Consider the following 20,412-nt stretch of genomic DNA (forward strand, 5'->3'; position numbering starts at 1 on the left):
GTGCGTCCTGGGAAACACTACCATCCTGGCTGAGTTCGCTGGCGAAGAAGAAGTGAATCGCTTCTTAGCCCAAGGCCAGGCGCTGCCACCCACCTCCAGCTGGCAGTCCAGTAGCGCGTCCAGCCAGCCGCGGCTCAGCGCAGCGGGCAGCTCCCATGGCCTGGTGCGCAGCGACGCTGGCCACTGGAATGCCCCATGCCTGGGTGGCAAGGGGAGCAGTGAGCTGCTGTGGGGCGGGGTGCCCCAGTACTCCAGCAGCCTGTGGGGCCCGCCCAGCGCTGACGATAGCAGGGTGATCGGCAGCCCCACCCCTCTGACCACCCTGCTGCCTGGGGACCTGCTCAGCGGGGAGTCCCTGTAGGAGCTGCCATCATCAGCACCAGGAGAGCCGACCCCTCCCGGGACCCCTCCCAGATGGGCGGCCCCACAGACCCGCTGGAACCCAGCAGCGGCCACCCTTTTGAGTACCTCTGTCCAGGACTGAAGACGAACCTTGGCCACAGTCCTTGCGAACTGTTCGCAAAACAGTGCGGGCTGCGGTGGGTCAGCGTCACATGCTAATGACAGGATGTTCCTCGTAGCTTTTTATTTTGTGTGTCTTATGTTTGTATAGTGTGTTGTCATTTTGATTTTTTTTTTTTAAAGTATAAAAGCTGCTTAGAATAGTTCTATCATGAAGGGCACTTTTCAGATTGTGGGCTGGAAAGGGTTATTTTATCTGTGGGGGAGGGAGGGAGACGTGAAGCCTATTTAAAATGAGCCTGTGACGATTATGCACATTACCAGAGGCGGCCGGTAATCAGGGCAGAGTCTGGTGTGGACCGCCGGGCGCAGAGCGGCTCCACGGTAGGAGCTGAGCGGAAGGCGTGGGCTGCGATCTGCTCTCTGTTCCCCTGGATCCGCCTATGCACATTACCCTTGTTTCATTACTTTTTCATGTCATTTTTTTATCCCAAAAAATATTTTTTAAAAGTTAAAAAAAGACATATCAAACATGCAAATACTTGAATCCAGCAGGCCAATAGTGAAATGTGAACACTTTCTAATTCTACACTTCCAGGTTGACATCAGTGCACAGAAACAGGCTCTAGGAAAAATTTCTAAGTTCATAGCCTCCATGTGTGTGAATGTGTGCGTGTTGAAACAGAAGTGTGTGTGTGTGCGTGTGTGGCGCGTGCTCCTGCACAGCGTGCATTTTCTGTGTTTGTGTGTTTGAAAGCGTGTGAGGATTTAACCGTGGGTTTTCCCTTGTATTCAGTATATGCTTTTTTTTTTGGCGCATTGGTCAAACGTTTGTTATTATTAGCTTCTAACTTTGCACTGAGTGTCCTCGCCCTTCCTTTAGCTAATCCTATACATTACAGAGAATTCCTAGGACAGGGCTGGCGACAATTCATGTGTAAATGTTTACTCAAGGACTCTGTGACTGCGTTTAAAAAGTACAGTGTATATCTCTGGAGAAATAATATGTATACCTACCTTTAGCAGCTTTTTATTGTGGACTAATGCAAGAAAATTATTACCAGAGTATTGCACCATTTTTCCATTTGGAATATAAAGTTAAAGAGAAAAAAAAAACTGTTGTTGAACTGTGGCCATAGATACTTGTAAAGAATGGATGGTTCCGTGGAAGGAACAGAAACAAGCACTTGGGCGTGGGTTGTGACTGCTTTTGGGGGAGCCTGGGGTTTGGGCTCCCACCTGTTTACAGACCTTTTTTTCTCCTTCAGACTTTAAAATTTTAAAAATTTAAAAAGGAATTAAAAAAAAAAAAGACTTCCGTCGTAAAGAAACCTATTTTCAGAATGCAGATGCGCTCCTTCAGAGCTCTGGGACGGGACGGCGTTGTTCCCTCGGCCATCGTCGTGGACTCTGTCGATTGCTTTCGCCCCTTCGTCAAGGTGACAGGCGTTGTGGCCACTGTCTTGCACATGCCGGACGCGCTCTCAGGAAAGCCAGGGCTCCCGAGGGCAGCTCCACACCATTTCATGTATTTTTAAACCCAACTCCTAGCACTGAAGATGTTATTTAAAAAAAAAAAAAAAACCAACAAAAAAATGAAAAAAAAGAAAAAGAGGAAAAAAAAATCACAAAGAAGAAAAATACCTAATCTCTAATGTGTAGCAGTTACATATTTACCAAATAATGGACTCAAAAGAAATAGATGTTTGAAGAGTGCTTTATATATTAAAAATTGCTTTATGTTTTAAAAATGATCAATGTTTTGATTGTTTTGCAAGGAAGAAAGACAATGGAATAACATACCCTCAAGTATGTTTTAAAATATATATATATGAACATTGTGCTCCCTGCCTGCTTGATCAGGAAACTTGTGCATTACATTTTTTTTAATTAGCTTTTTAATGGTTTTATCAAAACAAAAAAAAATACAAAAAAAAAAAGTCCTGCAAGATTGCAGATCCACAAAAGCTGGTTTTATAGAGGATCATGAACTATGCACAAACTGGGTTCAAGACTTTTTTTCTCAAGTTTAGTAGGATATTTAGCAAAACCAACCTTCCTCAGAGTGACTGCATCTCATTGCCATTACATGCGTTCTATATATTTGATGGACATACACACCTGCGTATGTATATCCAATATGTGTGCGTGTGAGCGTGCGTGTGCGTTATGTGCACCCGACATACCACTTCCCGTGCTGCCGGCGAGCATTGAGTTGTAGAAAAACTCCTGTTGTTTTAAAATTGGGGATGGAAGTCAAGAATATGTTTGTTTGTTTTTGGGTTTTGTTGGGTTTGTTTGAGGTTTTTTTTGTTTTTTTGTTTGTTTTGTTTTGGGGTTTTTTGACCTTTTATTTTGAACTTAGTATGTCTGTAACTCTGAGATTAAAAAACAAGTTTGTGGCTCTTAATGTTTTCCTCATAGAATGTGATTGTTGAAGAACATGCATCGAAAGTTGCTTTCGAAAGTACAACGCTTTATTGAATCTTAATAAATTGCAATTTTTTTTCTTGGCTGTTCAAAGTAATGTGTTTTTCATTTTTCAAAACAGATACTATGGATGTCTACTTTGCAGCTGCGATGGGGAGAGCTGTCCCGCTGCGTGCGTTCCCTCTATAATTTCCTCAGAGCTCACATACGTACCTCTCTCATGAGTGAACTCAGACTTCCTGTTGTTTTGCTTTATTCTCTCATTTGCTTTGTGGTTTTGCTGTAAATATTGAAATCTTAATCGTTGAGAGGCACAACCGAGCTTTCTAGCTCTCCACCCCCGCAGCCCATCCGAGTCTGTTCATCTGGTAACTTCTGTTTGGGATGGCAGCAAGCAGAGGCTGGGGCCTGCCTGCAGTCCTGGCAGAGGAGTGCCACTCACTTTTGCCTAGGGTCCAGTTTGGGCTTAAAAAATATTCAAAGAGAATAATGAGGATTTTTTGTGTTTCCTAGACATTTTATGCATTTATTTTTGTGAAATCACCTTCGCTAACTTTCACCGAGCACTTTGAGCACAGTGGAACTTCGGAAGCAGCACCAGCCTCACCCCAGAATCTCAGTTGGCATAGCTAGAAACTGAGTCCCTTCCTAGGACACTGGCCGTGGCCTTCAGGGTGTCCAGTGCCACCAGTGTGGCATTGGTGTTGCAGACCAGCCTCTGAAGACAAACCGAGCACCCCGGCGGCCCCTCACTCAAACTAAGCAAAGGTCTTTTTTCTGTCTCCACTCCCTGGGGAAAGGTCAAAGGTGGACCTGCCCACTTTGAGTCAATTCCTTCAAAAAGATGGGACCCACACCGTGCCACAGGCTGCCCCCTCTCCACCATGGGGAAGGCGGGGTACTGCTGGCTCTGACCATCCTCTTTTGGAAATTGAGAAGGAAAGCATTGAGTGGGACCTAATCTGGAAAAGAAATTAAAGACCAGAAAAGGAAGCCGGGAATGAAACTCAAGATGCACCTGAACCTGGAAGCGGCAACCGTCGGCTCTGCGCGGAGCCTCAGCAAGAGTTCCTTTTGTGCCTGCGTTACGATGGAGCAAACCGTACCCATGCCTGTGCGCTGGGAGAACAAGGTCAGCGCCCAAGGGCGTGCAAAGGATGTGGCAGGCTTCATGGAGGAGGTGGCATCTGCCCTGGGCCTGGGAGACCAGGTTGGATTTTGACAGACTGGCAACTCGGGGGACAGATGGGGAGCACAGTGTAAGCTAAAGCCCCATGTAGGGACCCCACACAAAGACCTTGTGGGCTTCCAGGGCACCATCTTCACCCATGGGTGGGAAGGAGGCTTGAAGAAAACAGGTTCTTCACCTGCATCTGTGGATATTTTTTTTTAAGTTTATTAATTTTTTTTTTTTTTAATGACAGGTTCAGACCTGCCCTTTGTGGTTTGTGTATTTGTTTAATACAGGGTCTCTGTCTCCCAGGCTGGAGTGCAGTGATGTAATCTCAGCTCACTGCACCCTTGACCTCAAGCAATCTTCCCACCTCAGCCTCCCAAGTAGCTGGGACCACAAGCATGCATGCACCACCTACACTCAGCTCATTTCATTTTTTATTTTTGTAGAGATGGGGTTTCACCGTGTTGCCCAGGCTGGTCTCGAACTGCTGGGAATACAGGCATGAGCCACTGTGCCCAGCCTCTTTTTTTTTTTTTTTTTTTTTTTTTTTTTTTAACTATTTTGGCAACATCACGGCAGAACGCCAAAGGCAGAAAGCAGGGTGCCCAGCGGCTAGCAGTGTGGCATGCCAAGAAGGCTGTTCCAATGGGGGAGAAGCCAGCAGATGCAGAGGCGTTATGGTGTGCCTCGACTGAGTGTGTGTTCAGTGAAGAGGGAAAACGGAGACAGTGGGGCATCCCAAGAAGATCCTCTGCAGGAGTGCGGTGTCTACGGATGGACCAAGAAAACCTACGCAGGATCCAGATGGAAACAAAGCTGCTTAGCTCTCTGCACATCAGTGTTCAGCGGAGTTGTGGCTGATGGGCTTCTAGTGCAGGACTGGCCCCCGAACAGCAGCAAGTGTAGTATGCCTGGCCCCCAAGTCGTCATGAAAACCAGACGCAGACACTCGGGAGGCTGAGGCGGGAGGATCATCTGAGCCCAGGAGGTCGAGGCTGCAGTGAGCTGTGATCGTGCCACTGTACTCCAGGATGGGCAACAGAGTGAGCGCCCATCTCAAAAAAGCAGAAGCACATTTCCGAAGCCCCCCAAGCCCACGGGCATTTGTGACAACCTGGTACTTGGATAGGCCCAAACCAGGGGTTCTCAGCCTTGGCTCATACTAGAATTATCTGAAAGTTTTTAAGATAATTCACATCATGCCAGGCACGGTGGCTCACACCTGTAATCCCAGCACTTTGGGAGGCCAAGGCGGGCAGATCACGAGGTCAGGAGATTGAGACCATCCTGGTAACAAGTGAAACCCCGACTCTACTAAAAATACAAAAAATTAGCCAGGTGTGGTGGCAGGCGCCTGTAGTCCTAGCTACTCGGGAGGCTGAGGCAGGAGAATGGCGTGAACCCGAGAGGCGGAGCTTGCAGTGAGCCAATATCGTACCACTGCAGCCTGGGCGACAGAGCAAGACTGTCTCAAAAAAAAAAAAAAAAAAAAGCCGGGCATGGTGGCACGTGCCTGTAATCCCAGCTACTCAGGAAGCTGAGACAGGAGAATCGCTTGAACCCAGTAGGTGTAGGTTGCGGTGAGCCAAGATTGTCCCATTGCACTCCAGCCTGGGCAACAAGAGTGAAACTCTGTCCCCCCCGGAAAAAAAAAAAAAAAATCACATCCAAAATTTTAAAGATAATTCACATCCAAATCAACTCAAAAACAGAATCTCTGGGGGTGGGCCTCAGGCACCAGTGTTTTTTTGTTTGTGTTGAGACAGGGTCTTGCTGTTGTCCATGCTGGATTCAAAACACCTGGGCTCAGCAGGTGTAGTGGTTCACACTGTAATCCCAGCACTTCGGGAGGCTGAGGCAGGCAGATCACTTGAGGTCAGGAGATCGAGACCAGCCTGACCATCACGGTAAAACCCCATCCCTCCTAAAAAATACAAAGATCAGCCCCATATGGTGGCATGCGTCTGTAATCCCAGCTACCTGGGAGGCTAAGGCAGTGAGCCAAGATCGTAGAACTGCACTCCAGCCTGGGCAACAGAGCAAGACTCTCTCAAAAAGCAAATAAACCGAAACTCTTGGGCTCAAGCAATCCTCCACCTCAGCCTCTGGAGCAGCTGCAATTACAGACACACGCCACCACCTCCAGCAAGTACCAACGTTTTTAAAACCTCTTCGGTGGGTTCTGTTGTGCAGCCAAGGCTGAGAAGCAGTGGCATCGCAGAGTCTTGTCATTCAGCCTGAAATAGCACCAACTTCCCATCCACTCAAACAACAGTTTGCAGTTTCCAGGTCTTAGGCTGTTCTCGTCAGGCAAACACCTCAAACGGGTGCCAGGCACGGTACACAGCACACGAACTGTGTCACTTGATACAGCAGCCCCATGAGGCGAGGAGCTGGGAGGTCACGGAACACACCCCAGGGCACCCAAGGACACACGGAAGCCCAGGCCTCCAGCACACAAGGGCTGCTCCGAAGAAACACAGGAAGTCCTCGCTGGAGGGTCTGTGGCCACAAGGTGGGGCCACAAGGTGGGTCGGCAGACAGAACCAACAGGAGAGAGAGGACAGGCTCACCCAGCCGTAGGGCCTCAGGCTGGACATCCAGTGGGAGTGGACGCTGCCGTCTCAAGGCAGAATTCCCTCTGTGGGAAACCTGGGTTTCTGCTCTTGAAGCTTTCAGCTGATGCGATGAGGCCCACCCACATTCTCAAGAATGATCTTTAGGTGTAATCAACTGTAGTTGTTCACCACATTCCAGCAGCACACGATCGCAGCAACACCTCGGTTCCTGTTGATGAGATCACTGGGCCCCACAGCCTGGCCTGGTTGACACAAACGACTGACTAGCACACACGGTAATTCTCCAGAAATATCTGGGACAAGTTCTTCCACTTCCCTGCCATAAGCAGCTGGTACTGTGCTTTGTGAGGCTGGCAAGATGGGCTCAACAGGTCACAACCAATGATCATGTTGTCAAGCCAGCAGTGGCAGGCATACGTCCCCAGCCAGAGAGGGACCGTGATGGTTTGGAGGACGGCATCTGCACCGATGGGGGCCGGAAACCCTAGGTCAGTCACTCTGGACCATCAGTCACTTTCTGGACTGCCCACGCAGCTTCACCCAGCAGCGCTCACGCCTGAAGACGCTGCCACCGGCGGCCGCCCAGAATCAGCACCAGCTACTTGCTGAGGCCCAGAAGCACCACTTGGCTCAGATCCACCCAGACGGCCAACTCTGTGGGGCCCCGGTGGCAGCACCCAGATGTCTGCAGAGCCCAGGAGCATCCCCATGGAACCGGGTGGGCTAGACCCAGTGCGGGGTCTGCTAACAGCCAGTGGCATCTCCACCTGGGTCTGACCCTTTTCTGGGCCCATCACTCTCCGACTGTTTCCCCACCCGGGCTCATTCCCCCAATCCGAAGCGCAGCTCCTCAGACATGAACCCTGGGCCGTGACGGGCTGGTCCCCGCAGACCTGGAGCACTGGGGCTGTGACGGCCCGGTCCCCGCAGACCTGGAGCACTGGGGCCATGACGGCCTGGTCCCCGCAGACCTGGAGCACTGGGGCCGTGACGGCCTGGTCCCTGCAGGCCTGGAGCACTGGGGCCGTGACGGCCTGGTCCCCGCAGAGCTGGAGCACTGGGGCTGTGACGGCCTGGTCCCCGCGGACCTGGAGCACTGGGGCCGTGAGGGGCTGGTCCCCGCGGACCTGGAGCACTGGGGCCGTGACGGCCTGGTCCCCGCGGGCCTGGAGCACTGGGGCCGTGACGGCCTGGTCCCCGCGGGCCTGGAGCACTGGGGCCGTGACGGCCTGGTCCCCGCGGGCCTGGAGCACTGGGGCCGTGAGGGGCTGGTCCCCGCGGACCTGGAGCACTGGGGCCGTGACGGCCTGGTCCCCGCAGACCTGGAGCACTGGGGCTGTGAGGGGCTGGTCCCCGCAGACCTGGAGCACTGGGGCCGTGACGGGCTGGTCCCTGCAGGCCTGGAGCACTGGGGCCGTGACGGGCTGGTCCCTGCAGGCCTGGAGCACTGGGGTCATGATGGGTTGGTCCCCGAATCCCTGTGCCCACCCCCCACAGCCTAGGGTTTTCGGTATCCCACGGGCTCCTCAAACTCAGCCCAATCAGACCCAGGGTCACCATGCTCCAGCCAACTGCTGGCAGCCAGACGCAGGGGGCCAGCCCTGCCTCACCAAGCCCTGTGTGCCTCCAAGCCCAGGTGCTGGCTGCCTATGCCTGGGAGGCAACTGTCCCCACAGCTCATTTGCAACTGGTATGTCTCCCCTCCAAGTCCCTCTCTAAATTTGCCTCCTGCTCCAGTGATGGTTGATGCATCGCTCTGGTCACGATCCTTGCCTGCTCGGCTCACTTGTGCGGTGTAAGCCCCTTCTGGGCGCAGGTTCAGGCTGGTCAAAGGCAGTGAGCGGATCAAGCCCTGGCACAGTCCAGTTCCTGCCATCTGGGGCTTGACCAGCAGAGGGCGCCCCCACTCCAGCTGAGGTTCCCACGACCCAGGACGGCGCCTGGAGGTGGCCCCAGGGCAGCGGGAACAGGCCCTGGGCACCGTGCTCAGGCACAGGCTCCAGTCACAGGCACAGAGCCCCAAGGGACAAGCCCATCTGCAAAACCCCTTTAATCAGAAGAAACAGAGTCCCAGGCAGGGCAGAGTTCACTGTGGATGCCCAAGCCGGATTCACCCACCCTTCTGGCTCCAGCCCAGGCGCAGCTGCAGCTTTCGAGAGGCGAGACAGTATCTTCTTTGTCCTGATGTCCCAGCAGGGTCACTGGGAGGCACAGTGTGGTCTCAGGGTGCTGGGCGGGCCCGTGAGGCCCATCGCTGTCCCCCTAGTCATCCCGTTCATCTGTGAGCAGGGTGGGGGGTGCTGCAGTCTCCTTGGTTGTCCCAACCCTGCCAGAAAGAGGTCACTGACGGGACCCCGTCAACATCAACATCCCTGCAACCTGGCTGGGCACAGCCAGGGCCCGGCGAGGGACTGGCCAGGCGCCCCACAGCCTTTCTCCTGAGATGTATTTTAAGTCCCTGTCAAAATGGTCAGGCTCCGGAGGCCAGAGAAGGCTCTAGAGAGTGAAGGTGAGCGCCGGGGTGGGGATATTTGTAGGTCAAAAGCGATCAAGTGTCAGCAATGTCGTGGTGTAGCCCCAGTGGCAGCCCCACTGTCCAGCCCTGGACCCTCTCCCCCCGGGCTCAATGTCCCCACTCCCTCCACAGACCCTCACCTGCTCCTCTCCTCCCTCTCCTTCCTCTCGTAGATGGAGTGAAGCTTGTTGATTAAGAAGATTTTGTCTTCCCCCTCCTAGAAAAGCCAGAACACAAAGGGGAGAAGTCATCCATCAGCCCATCCAGAGCCAGCCTGTTCCCAAGTGCATTTGAGAGAAAACTCACGAGGTGCATTCAACATCACAAGCAGCAAAAAGGTAAAAGAAAAAGTAAAAGGTGAAAGGGCCACCAAACAAGGACAAGGAAAAACCAAGAGCCAGGAAGTGGGCATATGTGTAGATCTAAGCTTCCTAGTGGCCAAAGTAAAAAGGGAAATATAATCAGCAGCCCAGAGCCGGCCTGACTCAATGTAAAACTGGCCCTGCCACTTACTGGCTCTGCCTTGGGTTACTAACTCTCTGACCTCAGTGGCAGCATCTGGAAAGGGGGATAATAACACAAGGCACAGGGTTTACGTGAGTCTCCTGCTGCCACTGTAACGAGCTGTCAACTTCGTGGCTTAAACACCGCCAGTTTCTCAACTTTCAGTTCTGGAGGTGAGAAGTCTAAAATGAGTCTCACTGGGCTCCAATCAAGCATCATCAAGGCTATGCTTCTCCTGGAGGCTTCGGGGGAGAGTCCCCTTCCTCGTCTTTTCCAGCTTCTAGAGGTCCCTGGACTCCTTGGCTCTCAGCCCTTTCCTCCACTTCAAAGCCAGCAGTGGCCGCTCAAGTTCCGCTCACGTGGCGCCACGCTGACCCTGACACTCCAGCCTCCGTTTTTCACCTCGAAGGACCCTGAGATCATGCTGGGTCACCATGATAATCCAGGGCCATCTCCTATACCAAGCCAGCTACCTTCACAACCTTACTTCCCCCAGCCACACAACATTTTCGCAGGCTCCTCACAGTCTTAGGACGGGGACATCTTTGGGGCCAGTACTGGACTGACCCAGGGTTCTTTCGACAATGAAATGTGACAAGCAGAGGGGGCACTTAGCAAAGGACCTGGTGCACAGAAACCGAGCATCGGTGCTTGGGTCAGACCGGGATTCCCTGCCGGGAACCTTCACAAAGAGAACAGGAGTTCTGTCAAGAGCCACACGGATTGGCTCTGGGCACCTGGCAACCTGGCTCAGCCTAGGAGGGTCACTTAGAATACCTTTAAGAAGAGACCATGGGCCCTTATGCAACAAACTAAGTTGCTTCTATCGAGTTGCTGATGAGTGTGGAGGGGCCGTGTGCTTGAGCCACGCCGACCTGCTCGGGGAAAGCTCAGGCCGACGGCCCCAAAGCCTGGGGTCAGAGCTCCGCCTTGGGTAGACACTACAGCCAGCATCCCCCTGGAGAAAGGTCCTTCCCATCCCAGAGCAACAGTGGGTAGAGCTGGGATTCTCCCAGCACCACTCTGCATTCCCCACCCGGACCCACCTGGCCCCTGGGGGCTCTGAAATGCCACCCAGTAGGGCAGGAGCCACTTCCCACTTCCAGTATCTATGGCCAGACAACCACCGAAGCCAAGATGCCCAGCTTTCAGCTCTGTGTGGTGAAACGGGAAAGGCAGGAGATGGGACAGTGTGTACTGCAGTGTTTACAACCCAAGCAACATGGGAGCCATCCCATGAGCGCTTGGGACGAGCTGGGACGAGCTGCCTGGAGCTCTGGCTCCTGGCACCAACTATCCAGCAGCAGGGTCACATGGCTGCTGAGGCCCACGGGCTGCGCCCCACCATGCCCTCGCCTTGGCAGACACAAGCCGCTGATCCCGACAAGCACCCCCCTAGCCCTGGTGTGGAGCACGCCTAAGGACACTGGCACTCACCAGCCCCAGAGTAAAAACCTGCAGGAGGACAAACCGCAATGGGAGGGGACGGGGAACCCTGGGGGGAGGGCAGAGCCCAGCAGCAGGATGCAAGCCTGGAAAAGACACAAGACCTGCTTCGCGGGGGCTGTTCCCCAGGGGAGAGGCCAGGCTGGGTGGCCCAGGGGGAAAAGTGCCTTGTCTCTAACTTGGTGGCTGCACAGTGGGCAAGAAGGTCCCCTGGGCGGAGGAAGTGGGCATGGGGGCCAGCTGCCGGGCACACACTCCTCCCGGGGGCTGCCCGTGGGGCATGGGGGCTGATCCCCTTCCGCAGCTCACTCCCATGCCACAGCATGAGGGCCTCATCACCTCACTCTGTCCCCCAGGCTGGAGTGCAGTGGCACAGTCATAGCTCACTGCAGCCTCAACCCGGGCTCAAGCGATCTCTTGCCTCAGCCTCCCAAGTAGCTGGGACCACAGGTGCACGCCACCATGCTCGGCTAACTTTTAAAATTTTTGCAGAGATGAGGTTTAGCTCTGTTGCCCAGGCTGGTCTCGAGCTCCTGGGCACCAGCCATCCTCCCAACTTGGCCTCCCAAAGTGTTGGGACTATAGGCGTGAGCCACTGTACCCAGCCAAACATTGTTTTCTTCATAAAAATGTTTTGGCTAGGTGTGGTGGCTCACACCTGTAATCCTAGCACTTTGGGAGGCTGAGGTGGGCGGACTGCCTCAGGAGCTGGAGACCAGCCTGGGCAACACAGTGAAACCCCATCTCTACTAAAATTACAAAAAATTAGCTGGGTGTGGCAGCAGGTGCCTGTAGCCCCAGCTACTTGGGAGGCTGAGGCAGGAGAAACGCTTGAGCCCAGGAGGCAGAGCTTGCAGCAGTGAGCCGAGATCGCGCCACTGCACTCCAGCCTGGGCCACAGAGTGAGACTCTGTCTCCAAAAAAAAAGAAAGAAAAAGTTTTAAGTACTGACTGTCCCTCAACCTTACTCCCCGTATTTGTAAAATGAGTAAAGAGTCCATAGGGACCCAAAAGCCATTTCTGGGATCTCAGAAATCCTCACAGAGACTGTCTGAGCCCTCAGCGGGGCCACCCCCCGGGGGCTGAAACCAACCCCACCCGCCGGAGTCCCGGTCCCAGTGGGGCCCTGCGGGTCCCTGGGGATCAGGAGCCTGGCTCCGTCTCACAGCTGCTTCGTCACTTGATCTGAAGTGCACATATTGATCAGGGTCACTTGTCTGGCAAACAAACCCTTTCACCAGCCAAGGCCCACAGGAGAGGATGTACAGGGGGGTGGAGGGGAGCGTCACCCCCCGGGCGATCAAGACGGGGACTGAGGGCAGCCCAGGTCGGGCACTCACGTTGCTGATCTGCTCCTTGAGCAGGCAGATGACCCTCCGCTGGCCCCGCACCACCTGGATGTTGAGGTAGATCACGGCCCTGTGGGAGAGGGGCTGTCAGGCAGGGAGTGAGGGCTGTCTCCCCAGGGCCGCCCCCACCTGCGGGACTCACAGCAGCAGGGCCGCCCCCCCGCCCGCGGGACTCACAGCAGCAGGGCCGCCCCCCCCGCCCGCGGGACTCACAGCAGCAGGGCCGCCCCCCCTCCCCCCGCCCGCGGGACTCACAGCAGCAGGGCCGCCCCCCCCCCGCCCGCGGGACTCACAGCAGCAGGGCCGCCCCCCCCCGCCCGCGGGACTCACAGCAGCAGGGCCGCCCCCCCCCCCCCGCCCAGGGGACTCACAGCAGCAGGGCCGCCCCCCCCCGCCCACGCCCCCCCCGCCCGCGGGACTCACAGCAGCAGGGCCGCCCCCGCTCCGCCCGCGGGACTCACAGCAGCAGGGCCGCCCCCCCCCGCCCGCGGGACTCACAGCAGCAGGGCCGCCCCCCCCCCGCCCGCGGGACTCACAGCAGCAGGGCCCCCCCCGCCCGCAGGACTCACAGCAGCAGGGCCGCCCCCCCACCCCCGCCCGCGGGACTCACAGCAGCAGGGCCGACACCAGGAAGACGAAGAAGGTGTTTTCCACCAGGTACCGGTGCACCCAGGGCAGCCAGGAGACCCTGGGGCCCGCCGCCTCCAGGTAGCGCACCCACACCCTGCCGGCCTCGTACATGCTGTCCAGGGTCCGGAAGGGGCCACAGGTGCTCGAGGGCTTCACCCTGGGGAAGAGGCCGACCAGGAACCCCCCAGCCCGGGCAACAGCCCACCCGGCTCCCTCCCAGCCCGTCCTCTTCACCCCTAAGTCTCGGGCCCCCCAGGCACCACTACCGAACCCAGGATGACACAGAAGGGTCCCCTCCACCCGCCCCTACTCACTGCCAGACTGCGTAGCAGAGGAAGATGGCAGCGCCCAGGAAGGCGGGGAAGCAGAGCAGCGTGAGGAAGATCGTGCTCATGTGCGAGGCCAGCCAGGGCCGGCGCGGCGCCTGGCAGTTGGCCAGAAGGCTGGTCTGCGGGGAAAGGCTATGCTCTGCCACCGTCCTGCTACCCCTCAGCACCCCTCCAAGGCCTGGGGGAGCTCAAGAGGGAAGGGCGACCAGAGCTGTGCATGCAAGCAGGGCCCAGGACAGGACCCCGCTCCCTGCAGCCTACTCATTTACAGAGGAGGACAGAGGCCTGCAGGTCACTCACACGCAAAGGGGTGATGCCAACAGCACCTCCATCCGCTGAAGGTCGCTGCCATGCCAGGCTCTGCACACAACACTGTACACGCCACCTCCCTCAGTCCCCACAGGAACATGGTCCCCATTGCATGGATGAGGAAACAGCAGGCCAGACAAGACAGGAGCCAGGATGGCCGGGCGCAGTGTAATCCTAGCTCACGCCTGTAATCCCAGCACTTTGGGAGGCTGAGGTGGGCGGATCACGAGGTCAGGAGATCGAGACCATCCTGGCTAACACAGTGAAACCCCGTCTCTACTAAAAATACAAAAAAATTAGCCGGATGTGGTGGTGGGCACCTGTAGTCCCAGCTACTTGGGAGGCTGAGGCGAGAGAATGGCGTGAACCCAGGAGACGGAGCTTGCAGTGAGCCGAGATCGTACCACTGCACTCCAGCCTGGGCAACAAAGTGAGACTCTGTCTCAAACATAAAATAAAATAAAATATAAAATAAAATAAAATATAAAATAAATAAAATAAAGACAGGAGCCAGGATGGGAAGGGAGGTCCCAGTTCTCAGCCACTGGGCATGACCTAGTTGCGGACAGAGGACCAGGGTCACTTTTCCAGAGACCCAGCGGTCCCCAGGCTTAGTGTCTCCCAGAGCCCTGGCGCTACCCCTGGCCAAGTGCACACAGGCACCTGGTGATGACCTCTGAACCCAGCGATGCTTCCCGGCCTGCCAAAGACAGTGATGCCGGGAGGGGTCAGCCGTCCCTTGGGCTGAGGGACAGGCCAGGGCAGCCCTACTCCACTCCGGTGGGGAGGGTTCCAGTGTCCCAGGCGCTGCCCAGCTGAGTTCTGCCCCCACTGCCAGGCCGCCCTGCCAGCCCAGCCCTCCCCAGGCCTTGGCAGCCTCACCTTCTTGACGTAGAAGACGAGCAGCAGCTTGATGATCTGCACGGCGGGGAGGAGAGGTGAGAAGAGCACCCCCAGCCTGGGGAAGGGTGGCAGTTCAGGGGCTGCTCCGGTGCCCTCCCCCTCCCTAAGACCAGGCTGGTTCCAGACCACGGGCAGGGCATGTGAGAATGGCCAAAACTAGGTCCTGGTCAGGGCCTGCATCGCTCCAGGGTCCACGGCTGGGCCCGGCTGTGCCCCCAGTGGGAGGCAGGTGCAGGAACCCCAGGGGGAAAGGGGCACTGACCGAGGGGCCAGACAGCAGGAGGCAAGCAGAGGACCCTCACCAGGTCAGAGTCTGCCCGTAAATCAGCTCCAGGACATTCCGGGCGATGTCAAACTCCGGCTTCCGCCTCCTCTTCAGCTTCTTCTCGGAGATAATCCTGCCTCCGAGGACGACCCCAGAGAGTTAGACGGGAAAGCCACGCCCAGGGAGGCCGGCCCGAGTCCCCACACCCAGAGGCGCCCACCCCCCAGCCAGGTGACATCCTGGCCCTTCCACAGATAATGCCAAGGACAGACAGCCACCAGCCTGGGGCCCCCACCCAGGGCTTGGTCACACCGGCCTCTTCCAAAGTAGGTTCAGATATACCCAGAGTTAAACAAGCAGTATCAGCTCCAGCACCAAATGATTTTTTCTTTTTTGAAACAGGGTCTGGCTCTGTTGTCCAGGCTGGAGTGCAGTGGCACAATCGTGGCTCACTGCAGCCTTGACCTTCTGGGATCAAGCGATCCTCCCACCTCAGCCTCGTGAGTAGTTGGGACTCCAGGCACACACCACCATGCCTAGCTAATTTTTATTTATTTTTATATTTTTTTAGAGACGAGGTCTCACTCTGTTGCCCAGGCTGGTCCCCAACTCCTGGGCTTAAGTGATCCTCCCACCTCAGCCTCCCAAAGTGCTGGGATTACAGGTGTGAGTCACCACACCAGCTCTCCTACTGATTTTTTTAATCTTGTTGTTATTGTTAAATTCACGTATTCTCGAAGAAAACACCAAGAGGAAAACTCAGCTGAAGTACCAGAACCTGCAGCAGGATACCTGGGACATTTTTTAAATCTTCCTCCGCTGTCCATTCCCTGCTGCCTGTTTTTCCTTTGTATCCTAGACTGAGGTTGTGTCATACACATGTCGCTTTTTTTTTTTTATGACACAGTCTTGCTCTGTCGCCCAGGCTGGAGTGCAGAGGCGCAATCTCAGCTCACTGCAACCTCCGCTTCCCGGGTTCAAGCGATTCTCATGCCTCAGCCTCCCGAGTAGCTATGACTACTGGTGTGTGCCCCGACACCTGGCTAATTTTCGTGTTTTTAGTAGAGACGGGGTTTTGCCATGTTGGCCAGGCTGGTCTCAAACTCCTGACCTCAGGTGATCCACCCACCTCACCCTCCCAAAGTGCTGGGATTACAGGCGTGAGCCACCACGTCTGGCCATACATGTCCCTTTGAAACCTGTTTTCCTTCCCAATCTAAACATGAGTTGGGTTCTATTTCCAGAGTCTTCCTCTGAAGGGTGGAGACACAGGGCCCTGATGTGAAAGGTCCAGGCCTGAGAACCTCCCAGCCACGCGTACCGGCCACTAAGGGGAGAACTCTCCCCACCCAGCCCACCCAGGGCCTCCTCACCTCCACACCAGTTCCCCAAAAAGCGTGTCCAGAAGCATGAGGACGAAGTCCATCACCAGAAACCGGTACAGCTCCTGGCCCACAAAGTCCTCCCAGCACTGATCCTGCAGGACAGCCACCCTGCGGCCCAGCCAGTGGTAGCACAGTGTCCCCAGGATGGCCAGCTTGAGGATGAGGTTCCTGCAGAGGGCAGGGTGCAGAGACTGAGGGGCGGGTGCAGGGGACAGAAGATGCACCCCAGGGCCCCCACCAGGGGCTCAGCCACACCGGCCTCTTCCTAAGTAGGCTTGGATACACCCAGAGCTAAACAACCAGGATCAGCTCCAGCACCAAATGATGTTTCCATGCGCGGCCACACACCTGCAGATGGCCACGTACACCTCCAGTACCGGGGAGTCATGCGGCTCCAGGGCGGCCAGAACACGGCACAGGTAGGGGGCCCCCAGGTTGAGAAGGCCAACCACCAGGGGCAGGACCAGCAGCGCAGCCTCCTGGCCAGCAGCCTCCGGACTCTGCAGGGATTGGTGTCACGGAAGCCCCCCATTCATGGTGGGAGGGGGCAGCTACAGGGAGGGGCCCAGGGCAGAACTGGCAGGCAGCACCTCCCTCCTCCAAGATCTGGCCCTCCCCAGGCCTCAAGTTCAAACCACACAGGAAGCGGGGAGGGGCACGGGTAGTGGAAAAGAAACCAGAAACCGAAAAAAAAAAGCCGTGAGATAGGAAAAGGGGCGAGAAGTGGGGCTGGGAGGGAGCCCCAGCACAGGGCACAGCGTACATGGCACCCTGGGCTGGCTGGGTGGAGGGGAGGCAAGGCTGCCTCCCCAGGGGGCAGGTGCCCAGAGTCGCTGGGGACACGTTCCAAGCAAGGGCCAGGCTCCCCCCATCCCCGCACCTGGATCAAGAACTCTGAGAAGACGTGGATGGCCACAGCGCAGCCCAGCGCGGTCCCCAGACACAGCAGCCATGCAAGCCCCAGCGCGGCCGCCTGCCGCAGCCTCCCGCACACGCTCCTGGGGCTCTGCCGCAGCTGCCACTCAGCCAGCAGCTCCTGCAGGCGGCACCATGTCCCCGTCACCCACACCAGAACACGGACACGTGCAGATGTGCAGATACAGCACAAGGCACACAACACACATGAGACACACCAGGAGGCTTGAACCAGGACAGAGGGTCAGTCCCCCATGCCCCACCTGCCTTTTCATCTGCTGAGGGCCCTCCCTCCAGACAGAGAGGACCCAGTCCCCTGCCGAGAGGTCCCTGTGCCTGGGCCGGCATTCACTTCCGAGGCCTGCCTCAACCCCTCTCTAGCTGCTTCCCCAGCCCTGCCCGCTGGGGCTGGGGCTGGGGCTGGGGCTGGGGCCTTGCTCAGAGGTCCTTTCCTGTTCCCTGTGGATGTGGGTGGCCCCCAGTGACCAGAAGCCCCCCATGAAATGGCTCATGACAGGTCACAGCTCTGAGTTCCTTGAAGCATGGAACCCCAGAAAGGCAGAGAATGTTCCGCGAGGCCCAGCTCTGCAGCCTCCTGGCCCCGCAACCTCTGCAAGGGCCTTGGCCTCTATGCCTCAGTCTCCTCACTGAGCCACAGAAAAAAATGACAGTCCTCACCCACTGGGCTTGTGTGGCCACCAAGCTAACGCCAGCCAGGGAGCATGTGTCAGCTGGGGCCTGAGGCCTCAGAGCAGGCTCCCGGGTGCTCACTGGGCCATGGTGCTACTACCCGCTAGCAGACAACAGAGGCAGCCCCTAACTGAGGGGTGTGTACCGGCGAAAAACTCAGGGGCTGCCCCATCACCGCAAGCAGAAGACCACACCTGCCCAGCGCCCCGAGTTCAGCTCACGGACAGACGGCCCTCCCTGTAGACCACGGTTCTGGCCACGTGGTCCTAAGTGGAGCCAGGGCCAGGCCTGCAGGGAACTGGGCAGGTCAGCTTGGTGCTCCAGGGCCACTCACCTTCAGCCGGGTGCGGATGTTGTCCTGCTGGAGGCGGGAGGCCCGCTTCTGCGTCACCTTGTAGTCCCAGGAGCAGAAGACGGTGATGGCGTGGATGCCAGAGGTGCTCCCCACCCGGTAGCTCTCCCCGAAAGAGTGAGCCATGCTGGGGAGAAGCAGACACAGACATGGAACCGACAAGCTGAGGGGCAGAGGCCAAGGGGAGAAGGCAGACCGGATGCTCTTGGCAGCCAGACCCCACCACCCACTCAGGAGCCATCTGGGGCCTGGCTGGGCCTCCTGCCATGCCCCTGCCCTGCCACCAGCCCTCTACACCAGCCTCATCCAACATAGCACCCACCAGCCACATCTGCCAAGAAGAGGGGGCAGGGCTGCGTTCACCACTGACTTGGCTGGTGGCCTCCCGGCGAGACACGGACCAGATGATGCTGGGCTCACCTCAGGGCCTTTGCACTGCTGGTCCCAATGACCAAAACATCTTCCCTGCTTCCTTATGAATCCCCACTCTTATCTAACCTTCCCCTCTCAGGACAAGTGCCGCCTCCCCTGGGAAGCAGCCTGACTCCTTCCCCAGTGCTCCCATAACACCGGGAAAACACCGCTAAGCCTCCTGGATTGTCCCAGACCATTCAGTGGTTCATCTTCTCCCAGAGACAGCAAACCCCGCTAGGACATTTACCATCCTGCCCTGAGCTGAGCACAGAGAATGTTTGTGCAATATGTAGATGCATGGGTGGGTGGGTGGGTGGGTGAATAAATGTGTGGGTAGATGCGTGGATGAATGGGTGGGTAGATAAGTAGATGTGTGGGTAGATGGGTGGATGAATGGGTGGGTGGATGAATGGGTGGGTGGATGGATGGATGGGTGAGTAGATGGATGAATAAGTGGATGGACGGGGGAATGGATGCATAGGTGTGTGAATGGATGAATGGGTGGATCGGTGGGTGGATGGATGGGTGGGTGGATGGGTGGATGGATGGGTGGGTGGATGGGTGAATGGGTGGGTAGATGGATGAGTGGGTGGATGAGTGGGTGGATGGGTGGATGGGTGAATGGGTGGATAGGTTGGTGAATGGGTGGATAGGTAGGTGAATGGATGAATGGGTGGATGGGTGGGTGGATGGATGAATGGGTGGGTGAATTGAGTGGGTGAGTGGGTGGATGGGTGGGTGGATGGATGAATGGGTGGATGGGTGGATGGATGAGTGGGTGAATGGGTGAATGGATGGATAGGTTGGTGAATGGGTGGATAGGTAGGTGAACCGATGAATGGGTGGGTGAATTGAGTGGGTGAGTGGGTGGATGGGTGGGTGGATGAATGGGTGGATGGGTGGATGGATGAGTGGGTGGATGGGTGAATGGGTGAATGGATGGATAGGTTGGTGAATGGGTGGATAGGTAGGTGAACGGATGAATGGGTGGGTGAATTGAGTGGGTGAGTGGGTGAGTGGGTGGATGGGTGGGTGGATGAATGGGTGGATGAATGGATGGATGGGTGGATGGATGAGTGGGTGGATGGGTGAATGGGTGAATAGGTTGGTGAATGGGTGGATAGGTTGGTGAATGGGTGGATAGGTTGGTGAATGGGTGGATAGGTTGGTGAATGGGTGGATAGGTAGGTGAACGGATGAATGGGTGGGTGAATTGAGTGCGTGAGTGGGTGGATGGGTGGGTGGATGGATGAATGGATGGATGGGTGGATAGTCGGATAGGTGAGTAGATGAAAGCAGACAGGTAGATGGATAGAAGGAAGAAAGGAAAGAGGGAAGAATCAACGAATGGACGAAAGGATGAATGGATGGATGGGTGGAGCTCGGAGCCCAGGTCATGAGATAGAGGCGTTACCTGTACACCAGGGTGATGCAGGTGATGAAGAAGCCTGCGCCCACAGTGTAGAGGTAGGCCAGGGGCATGTTGTAGGGCAGGCCGCCCGCCCTGGGTGTGCACTGGCTGCCGTCCAGGGGGCTGCCACACGGCTGGTTCAGCGTGGCGTTACTGTAGTGGCCGTAGAACATGACGGTGTGGGTGAAGCAACCCTGCCACAGGGAGAGCCAGCGAGTCAGGGCTCTCCCCATACCGCACCCCACCCTCAGGCCTGACAACCACAGAGGCAGAGCAGGAGGCAGCCAGGCAGGGGCCGAGAGGGAAACAGGGAGGGCCCATGGCCACAGCAATCTTGGGTCTCCCAG

The 20,412-nt window shown here is 56.4% G+C and overlaps 3 protein-coding genes across 48 annotated transcripts in view; 1 reads left to right on the forward strand and 2 right to left on the reverse strand.

The window, feature by feature from the left end:
- TNRC6C (trinucleotide repeat containing adaptor 6C) overlaps window positions 1–4,283 on the forward strand; it is a 159,981-nt gene extending 155,698 nt beyond the window's left edge. For 6 of the 7 annotated variants that reach the window (XM_077969425.1, XM_077969427.1, XM_077969426.1 and 3 more), the window contains one exon: window positions 1–2,985. In XM_077969425.1, the coding sequence (XP_077825551.1) occupies window positions 1–361 (361 nt within the window). In that variant the 3' untranslated portion in view covers window positions 362–2,985. 7 annotated transcript variants of the gene reach the window in all.
- LOC144335995 (uncharacterized) lies at window positions 2,918–8,974 on the reverse strand. 17 transcript variants are annotated; one of them, XR_013407377.1, is made up of 3 exons: window positions 7,941–8,452; window positions 6,167–7,900; window positions 2,918–4,436 (listed from the first exon to the last, which is right to left on the reverse strand). XR_013407377.1 is itself a non-coding variant. In XM_077973062.1 (3 exons), the coding sequence occupies exons 1-3, from the start codon at window positions 8,206–8,208 to the stop codon at window positions 7,185–7,187; spliced, it is 945 nt and encodes a 314-aa protein (XP_077829188.1). In that variant the 5' UTR covers window positions 8,209–8,452; the 3' UTR covers window positions 4,490–7,184. The 17 variants fall into 17 exon arrangements, 10 of the variants coding, with proteins under 10 accessions (XP_077829188.1, XP_077829190.1, XP_077829194.1 ...); XR_013407376.1 differs by having other exon boundaries at window positions 2,918–4,453; XR_013407375.1 differs by having other exon boundaries at window positions 2,918–4,453; window positions 6,167–7,939; window positions 7,980–8,422.
- Window positions 8,684–20,412, reverse strand: part of TMC6 (transmembrane channel like 6) — a 21,297-nt gene continuing 9,568 nt past the window's right edge. For 20 of the 24 annotated variants that reach the window (XM_077973050.1, XM_077973041.1, XM_077973042.1 and 17 more), the window contains 12 exons: window positions 20,069–20,259; window positions 18,223–18,367; window positions 17,164–17,319; window positions 16,632–16,783; window positions 16,272–16,451; window positions 14,936–15,031; window positions 14,613–14,688; window positions 13,407–13,540; window positions 13,073–13,249; window positions 12,454–12,532; window positions 9,304–9,380; window positions 8,684–8,974 (listed from right to left, as the gene is read on the reverse strand). In XM_077973050.1, coding sequence (XP_077829176.1) covers window positions 8,911–8,974; window positions 9,304–9,380; window positions 12,454–12,532; window positions 13,073–13,249; window positions 13,407–13,540; window positions 14,613–14,688; window positions 14,936–15,031; window positions 16,272–16,451; window positions 16,632–16,783; window positions 17,164–17,319; window positions 18,223–18,367; window positions 20,069–20,259 — 1,527 coding nt within the window. In that variant the 3' untranslated portion in view covers window positions 8,684–8,910. Of the gene's footprint in view, window positions 8,975–9,303; window positions 9,381–11,104; window positions 11,200–12,453; window positions 12,533–13,072; window positions 13,250–13,406; window positions 13,541–14,612; window positions 14,689–14,935; window positions 15,032–16,271; window positions 16,452–16,631; window positions 16,784–17,163; window positions 17,320–18,222; window positions 18,368–20,068; window positions 20,260–20,412 lie in introns of all 24 variants that reach the window. The other 4 variants (XR_013407371.1, XR_013407369.1, XR_013407372.1 and 1 more) reach the window with 1 other exon arrangement.

The sequence above is a fragment of the Macaca mulatta genome, chromosome 16, assembly GCF_049350105.2.
Source record: "Macaca mulatta isolate MMU2019108-1 chromosome 16, T2T-MMU8v2.0, whole genome shotgun sequence".
In the NCBI taxonomy this organism is placed as follows: domain Eukaryota; kingdom Metazoa; phylum Chordata; class Mammalia; order Primates; family Cercopithecidae; genus Macaca; species Macaca mulatta.

Excerpts from the sequence above, each read along its gene's own strand:
- LOC144335995 (XM_077973059.1), bottom strand. The coding sequence starts at position 8,208 with ATGGTGACCCTGGGTCTGATTGGGCTGAGTTTGAGGAGCCCGTGGGAT. Across the intron at positions 7,940-7,979 it reads ACCAGCCCCTCACAGCCCCA|TGCTCCAGGTCCGCGGGGAC; the intron begins GTGCTCCAGGTC and ends TCACGGCCCCAG.